The 15,978-nt window shown below is 38.4% G+C and overlaps 1 protein-coding gene across 1 annotated transcript in view; it reads right to left on the bottom strand.

Moving 5' to 3' along the window:
- The window catches only part of vps11 (VPS11 core subunit of CORVET and HOPS complexes), a 37,861-nt gene extending 22,879 nt beyond the window's left edge, over window positions 1–14,982 (bottom strand). Inside the window, exons 1-10 of the mRNA XM_061898025.1 lie at window positions 14,800–14,982; window positions 14,104–14,252; window positions 11,099–11,234; window positions 10,845–11,008; window positions 8,547–8,794; window positions 8,153–8,348; window positions 4,980–5,131; window positions 2,478–2,664; window positions 2,225–2,368; window positions 1,192–1,392 (exon numbers count right to left, since the gene is read on the bottom strand). Coding sequence (XP_061754009.1) covers window positions 1,192–1,392; window positions 2,225–2,368; window positions 2,478–2,664; window positions 4,980–5,131; window positions 8,153–8,348; window positions 8,547–8,794; window positions 10,845–11,008; window positions 11,099–11,234; window positions 14,104–14,252; window positions 14,800–14,941 — 1,719 coding nt within the window. The 5' untranslated portion in view covers window positions 14,942–14,982. The remainder of the gene's footprint in view (window positions 1–1,191; window positions 1,393–2,224; window positions 2,369–2,477; window positions 2,665–4,979; window positions 5,132–8,152; window positions 8,349–8,546; window positions 8,795–10,844; window positions 11,009–11,098; window positions 11,235–14,103; window positions 14,253–14,799) is intronic.
- Between the last annotated feature and the right edge of the window lie 996 nt (window positions 14,983–15,978).

The following is a 15,978-nucleotide window of genomic DNA, read 5'->3' as shown; positions in this document are numbered from 1 at the left end:
GTCATTGGTGGAGCATAATATTGTTTTTAACATGGCTGTGCAGCACTTTGGAAACGTTATTGTTGTTTAAATGTGCTATATAAATAAAGTGGATTGGATTGGATTGGGAGACTAGTCAGGATACCAGGAAAATGTATGAAAAAATAATGTATTCCATTTTGGAACAAGGCTGTAAGAGAACAAAATGTGGAAAAAGTGAAATGCTCTGAATACTTTCTGAATGCACCGTACGTTAGTCAAAAGATGGGTGAGGAGAAGCCCACTGATGTGCTCTGTGCCAAATTTCAATTTTATACATTTATACTTGGGACTTCAGATAAAACCGTTTTGAGCAAATAAATAATGTATATTTAGTAAAACATTTTGTGTTCGACATTTTGACAAACTATTTGTCCAAAAATATTTTTTAAGTTTATTTAAATGATGCAGGCAATTAATTTACTGATTAATCAACTTAATCACAAGTGTGGATACTGATTATTTAAAAATGTATCTTTTTATAATTTGATTGCACTAATAATTAGATTATTACAGTGATTGACTGCAGTATTTTATTTGGAATGTTTATTATCAAGTTTTGAGACTTCTGCATGTATGTGATTTGAACAAAAAGGATTTGAGATGAGGTCGTGGGGGTGCTGAGCACGGGACAAGCAGTAGAAAATGGATGGATGGATGGAATTGACATGCCTTATTTAATCTTACTTCAAAAACATGCAGGGCAACACAGCAATGCAACCTTACTGGGGGAGTTATAAACAAACTAAAACAAAAACACTCTCATGTCGTTATGAAAGAGGTAAGTTTCAAAAACTTATAAGTGAGTTACAATAATTTAGAAATCAATCAATCAATTCCTTTACTGTCATTGTCATAACAACACAAGTTATACATGTCAACCAGATTTTGTTGGAGCTGCATAGCGGCATAGAAAGTGCATTGATGTGCGGGCTGACAGTGGTTTTCAGTAGCATTGTAAAGAAGAGAGATAAGGGGCGTGCGTGGGGGTGCGAAAAGTCAGATGTCTGAAGAGTGTTATGTCGTTGAAATCAACACAACATAAGGTATTATGCACATTTGTAAAATCAGTTATTTTTTGATTCATGTTTTTTTACCCTTATATTCCCAGCAATCTGTTTAAAATAAAATTTTTATGATAATGCGAGCGCAAACTGAAAAGTGCACACAGACCTTTTTGAGTTGTTTTTTCTCCAAGTGTCTGTCTGTTTCAGCGGTGTCACCACTTGGTTGGTAGTTTGTGCATAAGCCTTTCAGAAGCATGGTTGTACCTTCAGGAATGTGATGCATCAATGTCTTGCCATATCGCTTCATGTTGCTTTCAGCTTGTTCAAAAGGAAGACGTCCGATGTAACGCAGCCCTTCCTCATAGTTCTGCGTTTGGAAAGGAAATATGTAAAATAAGTAACTGAGCAACAAATACCAAGTAAAAAATACCTGTGTGGCTGTACACAAAAGATTTGCATGCAATGTAACATATTTACTGGTTATACAAAGAGCAGGAAAATCAGAATATACGTAGCATGCTGATAAGACTCATTCCTAAAAATATTATTTGCAAGTATTGGTATACAACAGGGTCTTCAAGTAAATTATTTTGGTAGCCACATTTCCAGAAAGCTAATATAACTGAAGAACTTGAACAGATAACTACAGACTGCATGTGAAGTAAACAAGTTACTGCAATACTTTAGTTACATCAATCAATCAAGGTTTACTTATATAACCTTAAATCACGAGTGTCGTAAATTAATCATATTAAAAAAAAATTCAACTGCCAAAAAGGAGAGTACTTAAAAGGGTTGCCTTGAGGAATGCCTCAGTTGTAAATCACAAGTTTGGACTCTAGTGTTCTATGTTTGCTGGTCAGGTATCATTAAAATGTCAACGCACGCATCTGCCTATGTGTTTACAGTGGTTCCTCTATATACCAGGAGCACTGTAGTGCTTTGCGGAATTTGCTGCAAAAATGTTGGTTTTGAATCGAACTAAGGGCGGGGTATGGTGTTATTTCAGGGCCGGAATTGGACCCCGGGCCACCATTTGAATGGGCCTCGTATACAGTGTTTCTTATTTTTATTGTACATCTTTGCACAAGTACGAAACACAGCTCATTTAGACTTCATGTACCACAAACCTGTAAATGTAGCTATAAACGACATTTTAATACAGTGATAATTTTGATTAATATTTAAATCTATTTTACCTTGAGATCTTCGAGTTGAATCTTCAAATACCATTCATGGTGCATGTGCTTCTCTGCCAAGAAAACAGCATGGCTGTGGTAGCCAGCCTGTCGTAGAACCTTAATGGCAATCTCAACATCAAAATGAACCTCGCTTTCACTGCTCTATTTAAAGTACAGCACATTAGAATACAATTAGGAACAATACAAGTTTAATCTCTCATTTCCTGTAACTACAACACATTTAGACTGTGCTGCTTCCGTTTTTATTTACCTTAATGAACTCTTCCAGCTTAGAACTGTCCTTCAGTTTGGTGTAACAGTTCAGCAGTAGTGTGGTGTGGTCTGCATTGGCCAGTGACTGCCTGTGCAATGCTTGTAGGTAAGATGTCAGGTTGTGGATTCTCTGTGCATCCAAAAATTTCCTAATGACGTAAGATGGCTCCAGTTTTCCAATTGTTCTGAGAAATGCAAAGAGGAATGATTACAATGTATATGTAATGCATTTAATTTGTACATCTACAGAACAGGTGTCAAACTCCCCCACGTCATTTTGTGGTCTCTCAAAGCCTTGATGAAGTACTTCATCTTTCTTATTAAATTTATTTGTCCTTTTAATTTCAACAAAAAAAATGTATGTACTGCATGAAATTGCATATATTATCTGATCATTCAACAGTAGGATTCCGTATTACAATTGTTTTGTAAAAATACAAATAAATACCTAAATATCTGCTTGTCACCTTGACTTACAATTTTAAAGGAAGTTATGCATCAATTGTTGTACTGTCAAATTATTTTTTTTATTTTATTTTTTTTCAACAGAGTAATCACACTTTTGAAGAGGGACTATTCGTGATTAATCACAAGCTAATGCTTGCTTAATTTAAATAAACTTAAAAATATTTCAGTCCGTTTCAGTTTATTTCAAACATGCATACAATATTACAATGTAATGCATTACATATTTCCAGTTGTTTCATTTCAGGATGTCCGAAAAGGAGTAGGAAGAAACAGAGTTTAATTTATCCTAGCCCTTTTCATAACATCAGTTTTATTCCATTTTTTGTTTTATGTTTGTAAGAGAACAGTGAATGAATAAATAAACAAATAAATATACATTAATATAAAATAAGAAAATAAACAAATATTAAATTTATATACAAATATTAGACATATAAACATACACACAATATTAAAGGTTCTCACATATAAATAGTTAAGTAAATTATAGTTTAACTAGGAGATTAATGACATTTTCCATTTTTTTCTTTTTGGTTCAGGATGTTCATCATAATTGTTCTTCTTTGTACTTTGAGAACACTTGCAATTTGAACAGTCTCTTAAACTGAATCACACAAGTGCTTGGTTTGATTTCCTTGTGTAATCCTTTCCATAAATGAATTCGATTTACCGATATGCTCAAGGTCTTAAATGATGTGCATGCATACAAATGTTATAAATTAGATTTTTCTCTAAGGTTATAATTCTCCTTTTTTGTTGAGAAGAATTGTTGTACATTCTTGAGTCGCAGGTTATAGTTTGCTTTAACATAATGGTGGCTGTCTTCAAATACACCAAATCATTGAATTTCAATATTTTGGAATAAAAAAAAAAAGGGTTTGTATGTTCTCTATATCCCACATTATGTATTAATCTAATTGATTTTTTTGTAACACTGTTACTGAATGAAACGCACATTTTTAGGTGTTTCCCCATATTTCTACACAATAACTCAACTATGGAAACACCAGTGAGCTGTAGAGAATATGGAGTGGTACTTGATCCAATACATTTTTTTCAATTCATTATTAACGTGTTTTTTGCTACTTTATGTTGAATATTTTTACCTGAGACTTCCAGTTCGTTTTATTATCTATTATTACACCCAACAATCCTTTCAATGTCTACTCTATTTGTATTTGTGTTTGACTTTCTCTCCTCCTGTTACCAAGTAGCATTATTTTTGTTTTAATGAGAATAAAGGATAGTCGTTTTTTTTCAAACCATCTTTTTAATTTGTTATTTTCTTCTATTATTATTTGTATTAGCGTCTGTGTGTTCTCTCGAAAAAAACACAGTTGTGTCATCTGCAAATAGTACTAACTGTAAGTCCTTTGTAACTTTACAAATGCCGTTTGAATAAAGATTGAACAATTTTGGTCCCAGCATTTGGAAACAAATACAATTTTATGGTCAGAATTCACTGTCAATGTCATTTAAAGATAAATATATTTGAGGCTACATAAATATACTTCATTTAATTGCTCAATTTTTGTAACAGTTTTATATGGTGTCCAGTCAGGGTTTTTTGGAGTGACATTTGTCTCTTTACTCATCTTTGCACTGAATTGACCTGATCACTAACCGTATTCAACCTGTACCACCTTTCAGGTATAAATCCAAAGTTAAGCTTCGGGGGGGGGGGGGGAAGGGATCAAACCTGTGTATGTACATGATTATTGCAATAATTTTGTGATGAACTTATTTTTGACAGCCATCATCAAAACGTATGTTAAAAAAATCTAATAACCAAATGCATAAAAAATTGTGTAATAATATAATGAGGCCCTTAAACATTTATATTCTTATGTATTCACTGTTACTAGCAGCCCTCTGAAAGCACCTAAACTGCGATGTGGCCAGCAATGAAAACAAGTTTGACACCCATGGTCTACAATATTTGGTGAAAAAAAACAAATATATAAATGGGGGGAGGCACTCAACACAGATTACCACTACCAAGCACAATTGACATGAGGATTGATACAATTACCGAATGTACTGCTGAATAGCACCATCATGGTCTCCCTTCAGGTAAAGGTGATCGCCATACTGTCTGAAAATCTCTGATAAACCATCACTGTCCAGGTGCTGGCTTTTAGCTAGGTTTATGGCCATTACAAACAAATTCTTCTTAAACAGCATCTGCAAAGAAAGACAATTGGTTTCAGAGTTTTCTGTACCATTATGTTAGAGAGGCACGTAAGTAAGACCGCCCATAAAACGGCACATTCTAAAGAAACAGTCAGAAAGTGGCTGGAAAATGGTCTGTAAAACATTATCTATGCAAAATGTTGACCAAAAACACCACTACATATAGACCACATGATAGTGTTTTATATATAAAAAATAAAAATCCTAAAATACAGTGCATCCGGAAAGTTTTCACAGCGGTTCACTTTTGCAATGTGTTATGTTACAGCTTTATAGCGAAATGGAATACATGTATTTTTGTCATTACGATTGTACAGACATTACCTCATAATACATAACAATGTGATTCTTTTATTTCATTTTGGTTAACCATTCCTCTTTGCAACACCTCTCAAGCACCATCAGGTTGGAAGAGAAGCGTTGGTTTTCATCCAGGATGTCTCTGTAAATTGCTGCATTAATTTGTCAAAGCGATTCTGGATCACCATCCGCCGCCTCAGGAGGGGGAAGCGGTGTACTGTCAACAATGTATATGGTGGGGATGGTGTGCTACGGACCACAATGCAGGACGGTGTGGATCGGTGGAGGGATTAATTCGAAGACCTCCTCAATCCCACCTCCACGTCTTCCTATGAGGTGGCAGTGCCTGGGGAATCTGTGGTGGGCTCTCCTACTTCTGGGGCTGAGGTTGTCAAGGTAGTTAAAAATATTGCTCTGTATCAGGGTTCCAGGGGTGGATTCGATATGCCCTGAGTTCCTTAAGGCACTGGAAGATGTGGGGCTGTCTTGGTTGACAAAACTCTGAAGCACTGCGTAGACATCAGCGGCGGTGCCTCTGGATTGACAGACCGGAGGTTCCTCTCTTTAAGAGATGAAACCGGGGGGTGTGTTCCAACTATCGTGAGATCACACTCCTTAGCCTTCGCTGTAAGGTCTATTTAGGTGTACCGGAGAGGAGGTTACGCCATATTGTCGAACCTCAGATCAGGAGGAGCAGTGCGGTTTTTGTCTTGGTCGTGGAACTGTGAACCAGCTCTGTACTCTCGGCAAGCTCCTTGAGGGAGCATGGGAGTTTGCCCAACCAGTCTACATGTGCTTTGTTGACTTGGAAAAGACCTTAAACCTTGTCCCTCCAGTAGCCTTCTGGGGAGTGCTCAGATAGTACGGGTATGGGACCGTCTATTTGTGGCGGTCTGATCCCTGTCTGATCAGTGCCGGAGCTTGGTTTATAGTGTTGGCAGTAAGTCGAATCTGTTTCCAGTGAGAGTTGGACTCCGCCAGGGCTGCCCTTTGTCACCGATTTTGTTCATAACTTATCGACAGAATTTCTAGGCGCCGTCAGGGCGTTGAGGGGATCCAGTTTGGTGGCTGTATGATTAGGTCTCTACTTTTTGCAGATAATGTGGTCCTGATGGCGTCATCTGGCCAGGACCTTCAGTTCTTACTGGATCGGTTCACAGTCGAGTGTGAAGCAACTGGAATGAGAATCAGCACCTCGCCCGGAAAAGGGAGAAGTGACATCCCTGGGTTAGGGAGGAGATCTTTCCCCAGTTCAAGTACCTCAAAGTCTTGTTCACGAGTGAGGGAAGAGTGGATCGTGAAATCGACAAGAGTATAGGTGCGGCGTCTAATTCAATCAGTCGTTGTGAAGAAGGAGCTGAGCCGAAAGGCAAAGCACTCAATGTACCGGTTGATCTTCATTTCCATCCTCACCAATGGTCATGCGTTTTGGGTTATGACCGAAGGACAAGATCACGGGTAAAAGCGGCCGAAAGGAGTTGTTTTCGTCGGGTGGCTACAAATAGGGTGAGAAACACTATCATTCAGAAGGAGCTCAGAGTAAAGCCACTGCTCCTCAACATCGAGCGAAGCCAAAGGAGGTGGTCAGGATGCTCCCCCAACGCCTCTCTAGATAGAAGCTTAGGGCATGTCCGACTGGTAGGAGGCCGCGGAGAAGACCCAGGACACGTTGGAAAGACTTTTTCCCCGGCTAGCCTAGGAACTAGCCTAGGAACACCACGGTAGAGGGAAGTCTGGGCTTCCCTTCTTAGGCTACTGCCCCCTTCTTAAGCTACTGACCTTGGATAAGCAGAACAAGTTGGATGGCTGAATGGTCTGAGATTCTTTCAGGTGCATTTTGACATACATTACATAAAGAAATGGTTTCCGGCTGGCCACTCTACCACACGGGTCTGATTGATTGATTGTTGCAGAGATGGTTGTCCTTCTAGAAGGTTCTCTTCTCTCCACAGAGGAATTCTGTAGCTCTGACAGAGTGGCCATCAGGTTTCTTAGGTCACTTCCCTGACTAAACTAAGATGAATGCAGCGATGTACAAAGACATCCTGGATGAAAACCAACACTTCCCTTCCAACCTGATTGAACTTGAGAGGTATTGCAAAGAGGAATGGGCAAAACTGCCGAAAGATAGGTGTGCCAAGCAAGTGGCATCGTATTCAAAAAGACTTGAGACTGTAATTTCTGCCAAAGGTGCATCAACAAAGTATCGAGCAAACACTGAATTATTATGCACAAGTGATTTTTTTTATTTAAAATGTTTAATACATTTGCCAATTTAAAAAAAGAAGAAATTCATATTGTCATTATGGGGTATTGTGTGTTGAATTTTGAGGACAAAAATGTATTTATTCCATTTTGGATTAAGGCTATAACATAACAAAATGTGGAAAATGCGAAGCGCTGCGAAAACTTTACGGATGACATGTATCCCCTTAAGCACTTTTGCCTAACTTACGTGGAGTAGACGAGTCTGCAGGCTGGATGGCAGAATACTAATAAGAGTATGATTAATAGCGCATTAAAACGTCAGAATAGGGCCCTTAACAAAGAAGACAGACTCACGGCAGCCACGTCATGGTATTGTACCCTGTGTTTTATGAGGAAATGTGCAAATTCAGCCATTTTTACTTAAGAAAAATTAAATTAAAAAAAAGATCGGAATCGTATAGTAAATAAATTTATGACAGTTCAATGAATGAATACTAATATTACCTCAAGTTTGGTCTGTGTGTCCTTCTCCTGAAGAACATACATTTTACCATCTCTGGTGAGGATATAGAATGAGCCCCACTCAGCCACTACATCAATGACATCGTTAAATGCGGCACTAAAGGCAATGAACTTGTTGTCCAAGTCGTAGATGGTCAGAAGCTGTTTGTCTGATGGAGAGCTTTCCCTGCTTCCAAACCTGTGTAGGGAATTAACACAGCAACCTGATTGAAAAAAATACATGACTCGCGACAATGCTTTAAGTGAACAATGACAAGAAATAAGGTGACATCAGAAAAGAGTGAGAATTATTAATGGATATTTTACACAGGATTAGCTATTGCTCTAATAATTGCATTAATAATTACAAATAATTTTCATCGTTCAGTGTTCTTACTTGTTGGGTGACTTTGTATTCCTTGTAAGTAAGAAAAGATATCCTCGATGCCAGTGGGCCAAAAGTTTGGTTCCATCGAAGGCAAAGCAGGGCCCTCGTTCGTCTGGCTGGTACAAATACACACATTCATCTCCCGCCACTATAAATTGAGAATCCTGCGAGGGATCTGTGAGGGAGGAGCAGCGAAGAGCACACCCGTGTGTATCCAGCTCTACTTTTGGATACTCTTTGCTCGACAGTGTGTAGCACTAAAGAAGAAAGAGAAGGTGGTCGATATCAGCATTATTGCCACACTGTTATTGTCAAGAAAAAATGAGCATGTCACAGGACTGCACAATTTGAAGTCCTTGAAAAATGTATATCACAACATGTTTGTTTTCACTTTGACAGATATTTTTTAAAAAGGCGAGAAACACTTTTTATTTCAACAGACTCTCGCGCCGTACCTGCCTTCAAAACGTTAAAGACCGACTGCACGGTTTCTATCTTCACAGTAAAAGTGCTGTTTCATCCTGCCTGCACTAACAAAATAAGAGTTTCAGAAAGCTGGGGTGCACAAGCTGGGGAGCTATGGGGTTAGCCGCCAATGTATTTCTTGTGAAGCGTAAAAAATCGACTTTGGAAGCTGGACAAATAAGATGACAAAAACCAACCACTTTCATGTGGCATCGGACAGAAAGGAGGACTTGTTTACTCCTCCATTTGAAAATGCCAACGTTATCCGCAATTCTGTCCGATTCCAATCAATGCAAGTCATCCAAATCAGGTAATACACTAACTTAAATGCTTGTCTTCATGAAAAAAAGGAATCTTTATGTGTTTAATAATGCTTGTATTATCATTAAACACCTTTAACTTGTCAACAAAAACATCTCTTTCATAAATAAATAAATATACATTATATATATGAATGAGGCAGATACCCTCAACTTGGTCATTTGAAAAGTAGCTCGCCTGCAAAAAAAAAGTGTGGGGCCCCTGGTCTACATCATGCTCTTAAACTAAACAAAACCCTGTTAAAACCATACAGTGTTTGTAATGTAATCATAATATATAATACAATGAAAATAACTATCTAAAAGATACACACTTTCATTTCTCATTACTGTAGAATTGTTCACCACTGTACTGTAATTGGAAGGTAAATAACTTTGTTATAATAAATAAATAAGCAAACAAATAAATAAAATAAACTCTTATTTCTGTAAGCTTTAACTTTGGACTGCTCCATCGTGTGCAAACTTTAACACAAAAAAAATATTGAACATCTTAAAGTGTATTTTTTTACCAGGTGGAAAAACGAGGTCTGACATTGTGTAAAATTTTGTGTATTGCTATCACGTGATCAAGGCATCCTCGCTCGTTCGTCCGTGTTGATAGGCGTGTATTTTCCATCCAATTTGAAGCTGAAATATTACCACAACTGGACATTTGGTGTGATAATTATATTTTTTTCCCACTAATTGTTGTTACATTGCGGCACTTCTCACTGGGTATGGAGGCTGTCAGTATCTTTAGAATCAATACTGTTACCTCTAAAAGTTGTGTAGCACTAACTTTTGCGGGTGTTAAATGGGATACTTGTTAACGTATGTGCAAGTTCGTACACATATGCCTCGTGACAGTCGACAGATGACGGTGAGACTTGTGCAGTCGCCAATCATGTGCAACATTCTACACATGCGCTCTGGGCTGAGTGAATCGTGTGTTATAATACGTATTTAATAATGTACATTTTTGAAAAAAAAAATTCTCATATTTTCGGAGAGGGCGGGCAATGGTGGGTTTTAATCACAATCAAAAGGGAACGTTTCCAGAAACAAATCGCCTGTAGTAACACCCAGAAAGTGGGTTATTAATGTGGCTGTGGAGCAACATTTACTAAATAGCATATACAATATATATGATCTCTCCATCCATCAATCCATAGCTGGAGCCTATCCCAGCTGCCTTTGGCGCAGGGCAGGGTACACCCTGGACAAGACGCCACCTCATCACAGGGCCAACACAGATAGACAGACAACATTCACACTCACATTCACACACTAGGGACAATTTAGTGTTGCCAATCAACCTATCCCCAGGTGCATGTATTTCTATACCACAAATAAGTGTGTTAAATGCAGATTAAAAGCATCAAAGTTCCCCTTCAAGTAAAATCAAGACAATTGTCACTTAAAAGTGAGATTGCGAGATATCATCAACGGGAATCACAATTTTCTTTTTATGATTTTTTTGTGCAGCCCTATCATGCCGTAAGAATAACAGTGGACATGTTTTAGCAGTTCTCATACTTACATGGACTTTCTCAAGAGTAGCAACGAACAGGTGCGTGACTTTTGCAACTTGGCGGAAAGCAAGACCCGTGACTGGGATGGTACCTTCATGCAAAGTCAGAGTTTTACTGTGACGATCTCGAGTGATGTCACCTTTGGTTAGAACCACACTGCCATCTGTGAAACCTTGTAAGAAATACACAATTAATTTCAGTTGCAGCGGGAAAGCTACGAAACTGACGCAAGCCAGAAAACAAGTGTTTCTCGGCCACATACCAATGGCCATGAAGTTGAGGTTCTCATGTACACTGAGGCAAGAGACTTCTGCTGGTTTGTTGCCTGGAATTGCAGGAAAGATTCTTGTGCAAAGAGGATTCCCGCTGTCTCTTTTGTCTAAATTCCACACCTTTACCTGTTAAACAATCAACTTGTAATAAGATGTAGTATGTTTTTTACCATTCCGTAAGTTTCACTTTAAAGCCTTCTAATTAATTGGGAAGTTGAACAGCTACACACTTTGTGTTGACGATTCACCGGTTTTACTATTAGCCGTGATTTATAACGTCACAGTTATTTACTCGCAAAGGCTCCACTACACCGCGTGGAGCCTACATATAGCCTAAAATCTATATTGCCATATATATTACAGCCTCCTGCGATAACAATGTCTATTGCCGTATATTATCCGGCACATCAGTGATAAGAGAACCATTTCAAAATGGGTTACCAACCCTCCTAATTTAGCTGTTAACGTATGCAGTAACATATAGCGTCATTTCCAGTTCTATTATTTTTTCAGAACAATTGTTAATTCACCAGCTAATTTAACAGTAATATCTGGTTTCTTTCTGTTGGAACATCATGGACTTACAAATGTTTTGCTCACAAATATAAGTGAAGTATATTTTAGTGAGGTATATTTATATAGCGCTTTTCTCTAGTGACTCAAAGCGCTTTTATAAAGTGAAACCCGATATGTAAATTACATTTAAACCAGTGTGGGTGGAACTGGGGGCAGGTGTGTTAAGTGTCTTGCCCAAAGACAAAACGGCAGGGATGAGGATGGCGGAAGCGGGGATCGAACCTGGAGCTTCAAGTTGCTGGCACGGCCACTCTACCAACTGCGCTATGCCGCCCAATAAATAAATTAAAAAAAAAAAACCAAATACACAGGATGGTTGTCCAACACTATCAATAAAATATTGAAATTAATGTATTTCACTACATACAATATTTTGAGCAAAATAAATTCAATTGTGCAAAATATCTAACTAAACATAAGCAAAAAACTACTATTGATTCTGATTTAAAGTACTAAAGTCTTGTCAGTAATAACAGAAAATAAACAAAAAAATACTATTTTGTGATAAGAAAAAATATTGATCCAATCACTGTGGTATCAACCTTATAATGATATTTACTATACTTGGTATTGTTACTGACGATATTTGTATCAATGGGCCACCCACTTCTGTCTACATTACCTTAACGGTTAGCATAGCTTTTTGCATAAAGCTCTAAAGTCCTGTAAAGAAAAACAAAAAAACGACCGAAAGCGATTTGATGATAATAAAAATGTGTTATCTAATCGCTATAGTATCCACTGTTTACATTCAAGATTCGCATGGCTTCTTGTGTCGTCCTATGGTGTGGAGTGCAGCTTGGTTAGCGACTCCTTGTCCTCTAGTCCTTCAGTGATAAAGCTACTTGTAAGAAAAGTAATTTATTTAGCTCTATCGAAATCCAAATGTATATAATGTTTATTTGTGGATCAAACGGAAGGTCCCTTGTTGGGCTCTAAGAACATGACCCCCTCCCACCCTCCACGTTTCCAACCCTCCTACCTGAGGATGGCCTCTGAGGTATGCGGTCAGCTCTAAGCTTGGCTCAGGGAAAAGGACGGCCCTGCCTTGCATAGTCAGTTGGGATGTTAGTGATTTTATAGCTAAGATAATCCTATTGGTAGGGCATGGAACACAAGCTACGGGGTTGATCACCTGTTAGCCTGCCGCCTTAGATGAGGGTGTTTAGTTAGTAAAGGCCGAAACACCAAAGGAGTCAAAAGGAACACTACTGAGGATGTGTCCCAAAATTTACATCCCATCCCACTCCAAATCTCATGTGAGAGCACACCATCTATTGGCACAAGGGACAGTCTTAAAATCACGTCCCGTGTTTTATGATTCGTATATCTTTTATATTGTGCAACCCTAGCACACATGCATGTTCTGACAAATGTTTGAGACAAAACTAGAAGGACTCTGACCTGGAAGTTGGGCAGCATGTTGTCACTGGCTAGTAAATGCATTTTTAAATGACTGAAAAGCCTTAACAGCACAAACATATTTACAGCATATATGAATGGCAGTGGTGTTTTAATACATCAATATTTTTCTTAGACGGGGCAGTGATTCTTAAACTTCGGTACACTTGCTCTATCTAGTGCAGTGGTTCTTAACCTTGTTGGAGGTACCGAACCACACCAGATTCATATGCGAATTCACTGAACCCGAGCCGTAATCATAAAATGATTTTATTATATTAAAGAAATACTAGTTAAGGTATATATTAGAAACAAAAAGTTACAGGAATGTACACATGACCCCATGTTTACATCTATTTGTGCAACATGTGAATGTTTTAGTGGGAACTAAATACGATATCTGAAAGGGGTACACATTATTTCCAAAGCAGGACCCCCCCACCCATACATATAATACTCGTACACAGTTCATGAAAAACAATATGTTAGTCATTTTAAGTGGGCCAAAACACTTAAATTACAAAATAATATCATGGAAATGACTGCTGTCATTTTGTCAAATTGTTATTTAGCTCACACATATGGAAAATTAGAGGGAACATTTTCGGGGGGTATCCATAATACGGTGACAGGGAGAAGTTTTTTATTTACACGATGAGTCGGGTGTGTCTTGACCTCCGAGGCGGAGGCTCTGCCGAACCCCTGAGACCGACTCACCGAACCCCAAGGGTTCGATCGAACCCAGGTTAAGAACCACGGATCTAGTGGCATGCTAGAGAAGTCTGTAAATATGTACTGTATATGAACCAACATTGTTGATCATGTTTGTTCATTGTGTGGCCAAAAATATAAATTAACTTGTTAAATATAACGTCTGCCTTGTTTTAATGAACACTTAGGCCTACTGCGCTGTCATTAGGGAGGCACTTGGAGAGCCAAGTGTTTTGAGAGGTGGTACTTAGTGGAAAAAAAATAGACAACCACTGCTCTAGACGCCATGCCAAAACGCCATACTCACAAGGGGGTTAATTCCGTGTTCGTCCTGTCCCACTGTTACAAGGATACTGTGTTGTTTCAGTTGGAAGAGATGTGTTACTCGCAACTTGTATGCCTGGAAAGTTGACAGCTGCAATGACCGCGTTAAAAGCCAGATGTTGCCATCCATATGTAAAATGTGGCTAAGGACAACAGATAGATTTGCAGTAATGGGTTGTACTTGTATAGCGCTTTTCTACCTTCAAGGTACTCAAAGTGCTTTGACACTACTTCCACATTCACCCATTCACACACACATTCACACACTGATGGAGGGAGCTGCCATGCAAGGCGCTAACCAGCACCCATCAGGAGCAAGGGTGAACTGTCTTGCTCAAGGACGCTACAGACGTGACGAGGTTGGTACTAGGTGGGGATTGAACCAGGGACCCTCGGGTTGCGCACAACCACTACACCACTGCGCCACGCCGTCCAGTACGTGAACTTTTAGCTGCGTTATAGCATATGTAACATGCAGCAACTAATATTAGACACCCCGACAATATAAGTACTAAACTGCGCTAAATAGATTCGACTAGTCGCCATGATTAAGTTGCAACAAGAGTTTCATAATCAAACCTCAATCATGACTGTTTTTCTTCTTATCGCTTTAGGTTTAAATAGCATCCGGCCTAGCATAACATTAGCCGAAATTGCAAAGCAAACAGCTGAAGGATATCTCCAAGGACGATATGACCACGTCCGGAGTCGCAAGCAGATATTCCTTTGGGAAGATCGAAGTTTTTCCCATGATCTAATCGATCCAATACTTCGTCTTTGTCGAAAAATGCGAATTTTCTCCACTGCAGGTATGCTGCCATTGTTTTGACGTTTCCGGGTAAAGAGTGACTGCGATCATGTGATAACCATAGACATCTTATAAGTAGACGCGGCATCGAGCGGTACCGCCTACTGGTGCTGACGAGACGCGGGGCTGCCATCTTGGAGTGGTGATCCACTCCACTTAGTGCAATTCATTTGACAGGAGCAATGAACTGTCAGCGCATTTAATTCACTTTACTGAACACCACTGATTTTAACGCGTTTTTTTTTGTCATACGGGTAGCTATGATAAGTACACATCTTCTGGCGTGTTTTTGTGTTCATAATTTGCTTAACAGTAATAAAATATTCTTATATGCTATACGGCAGTGGTTCTCAACCTTTTTTCAGTGATGTACACCCTGCGAAAAAATTTTTTTTATTCAAGTACCCCCTAATCAGAGCAAAACATTTTTGGTTGAAAAAAAGAGATACAGAGGTAAAATACAGCACTATGTCATCAGTTTCTGATTCATTAAATTGTATAACAGTGCAAAATATTGCTCATTTGTAGTGGTCTTTCTTGAACTATTTGGAAAAAAAGATTTAAAAAATAACTAAAAACTTGTTGAAAAATAAACAAGTGAGTCAAATATAAATAAACATGTCTACACATAAAAGTAATCATCAACTTAAAGTGCCCTCTTTGGGGATTGAAATAGAGATCCATCTGGATTCATGGACTTAATTCTAAACATTTCTTCACAAAAAATTAAATCTTTAACATCAATATTTATGGAACATGTCCACAAAAATCCAGCTGTCAACACTGAATATTGCATTGTTGCATTTCTTCTCACAGTTAATGAACTTACATTCATATTTTGTTGAAGTATTATTCAATAAATATATTTATAAAGGATTTTTGAATTGTTGCTATTTTTAGAATATTTAAAAAGAAATCTCACGTATCCCTTGGCATACCTTCAAGTACCCCAAGGGGTACGCTTACCCCCATTTTAGAACCACTGCTATAAGCGACCAAACGTCCGAGATCAAAACTGGGAATATAATCCTAGAGAAAGGTGAAAAAATG

This window comes from Nerophis ophidion, linkage group LG04, assembly GCF_033978795.1.
Source record: "Nerophis ophidion isolate RoL-2023_Sa linkage group LG04, RoL_Noph_v1.0, whole genome shotgun sequence".
NCBI classification, from domain to species: domain Eukaryota; kingdom Metazoa; phylum Chordata; class Actinopteri; order Syngnathiformes; family Syngnathidae; genus Nerophis; species Nerophis ophidion.
This window is presented reverse-complemented; position numbering and strand designations above follow the sequence as displayed.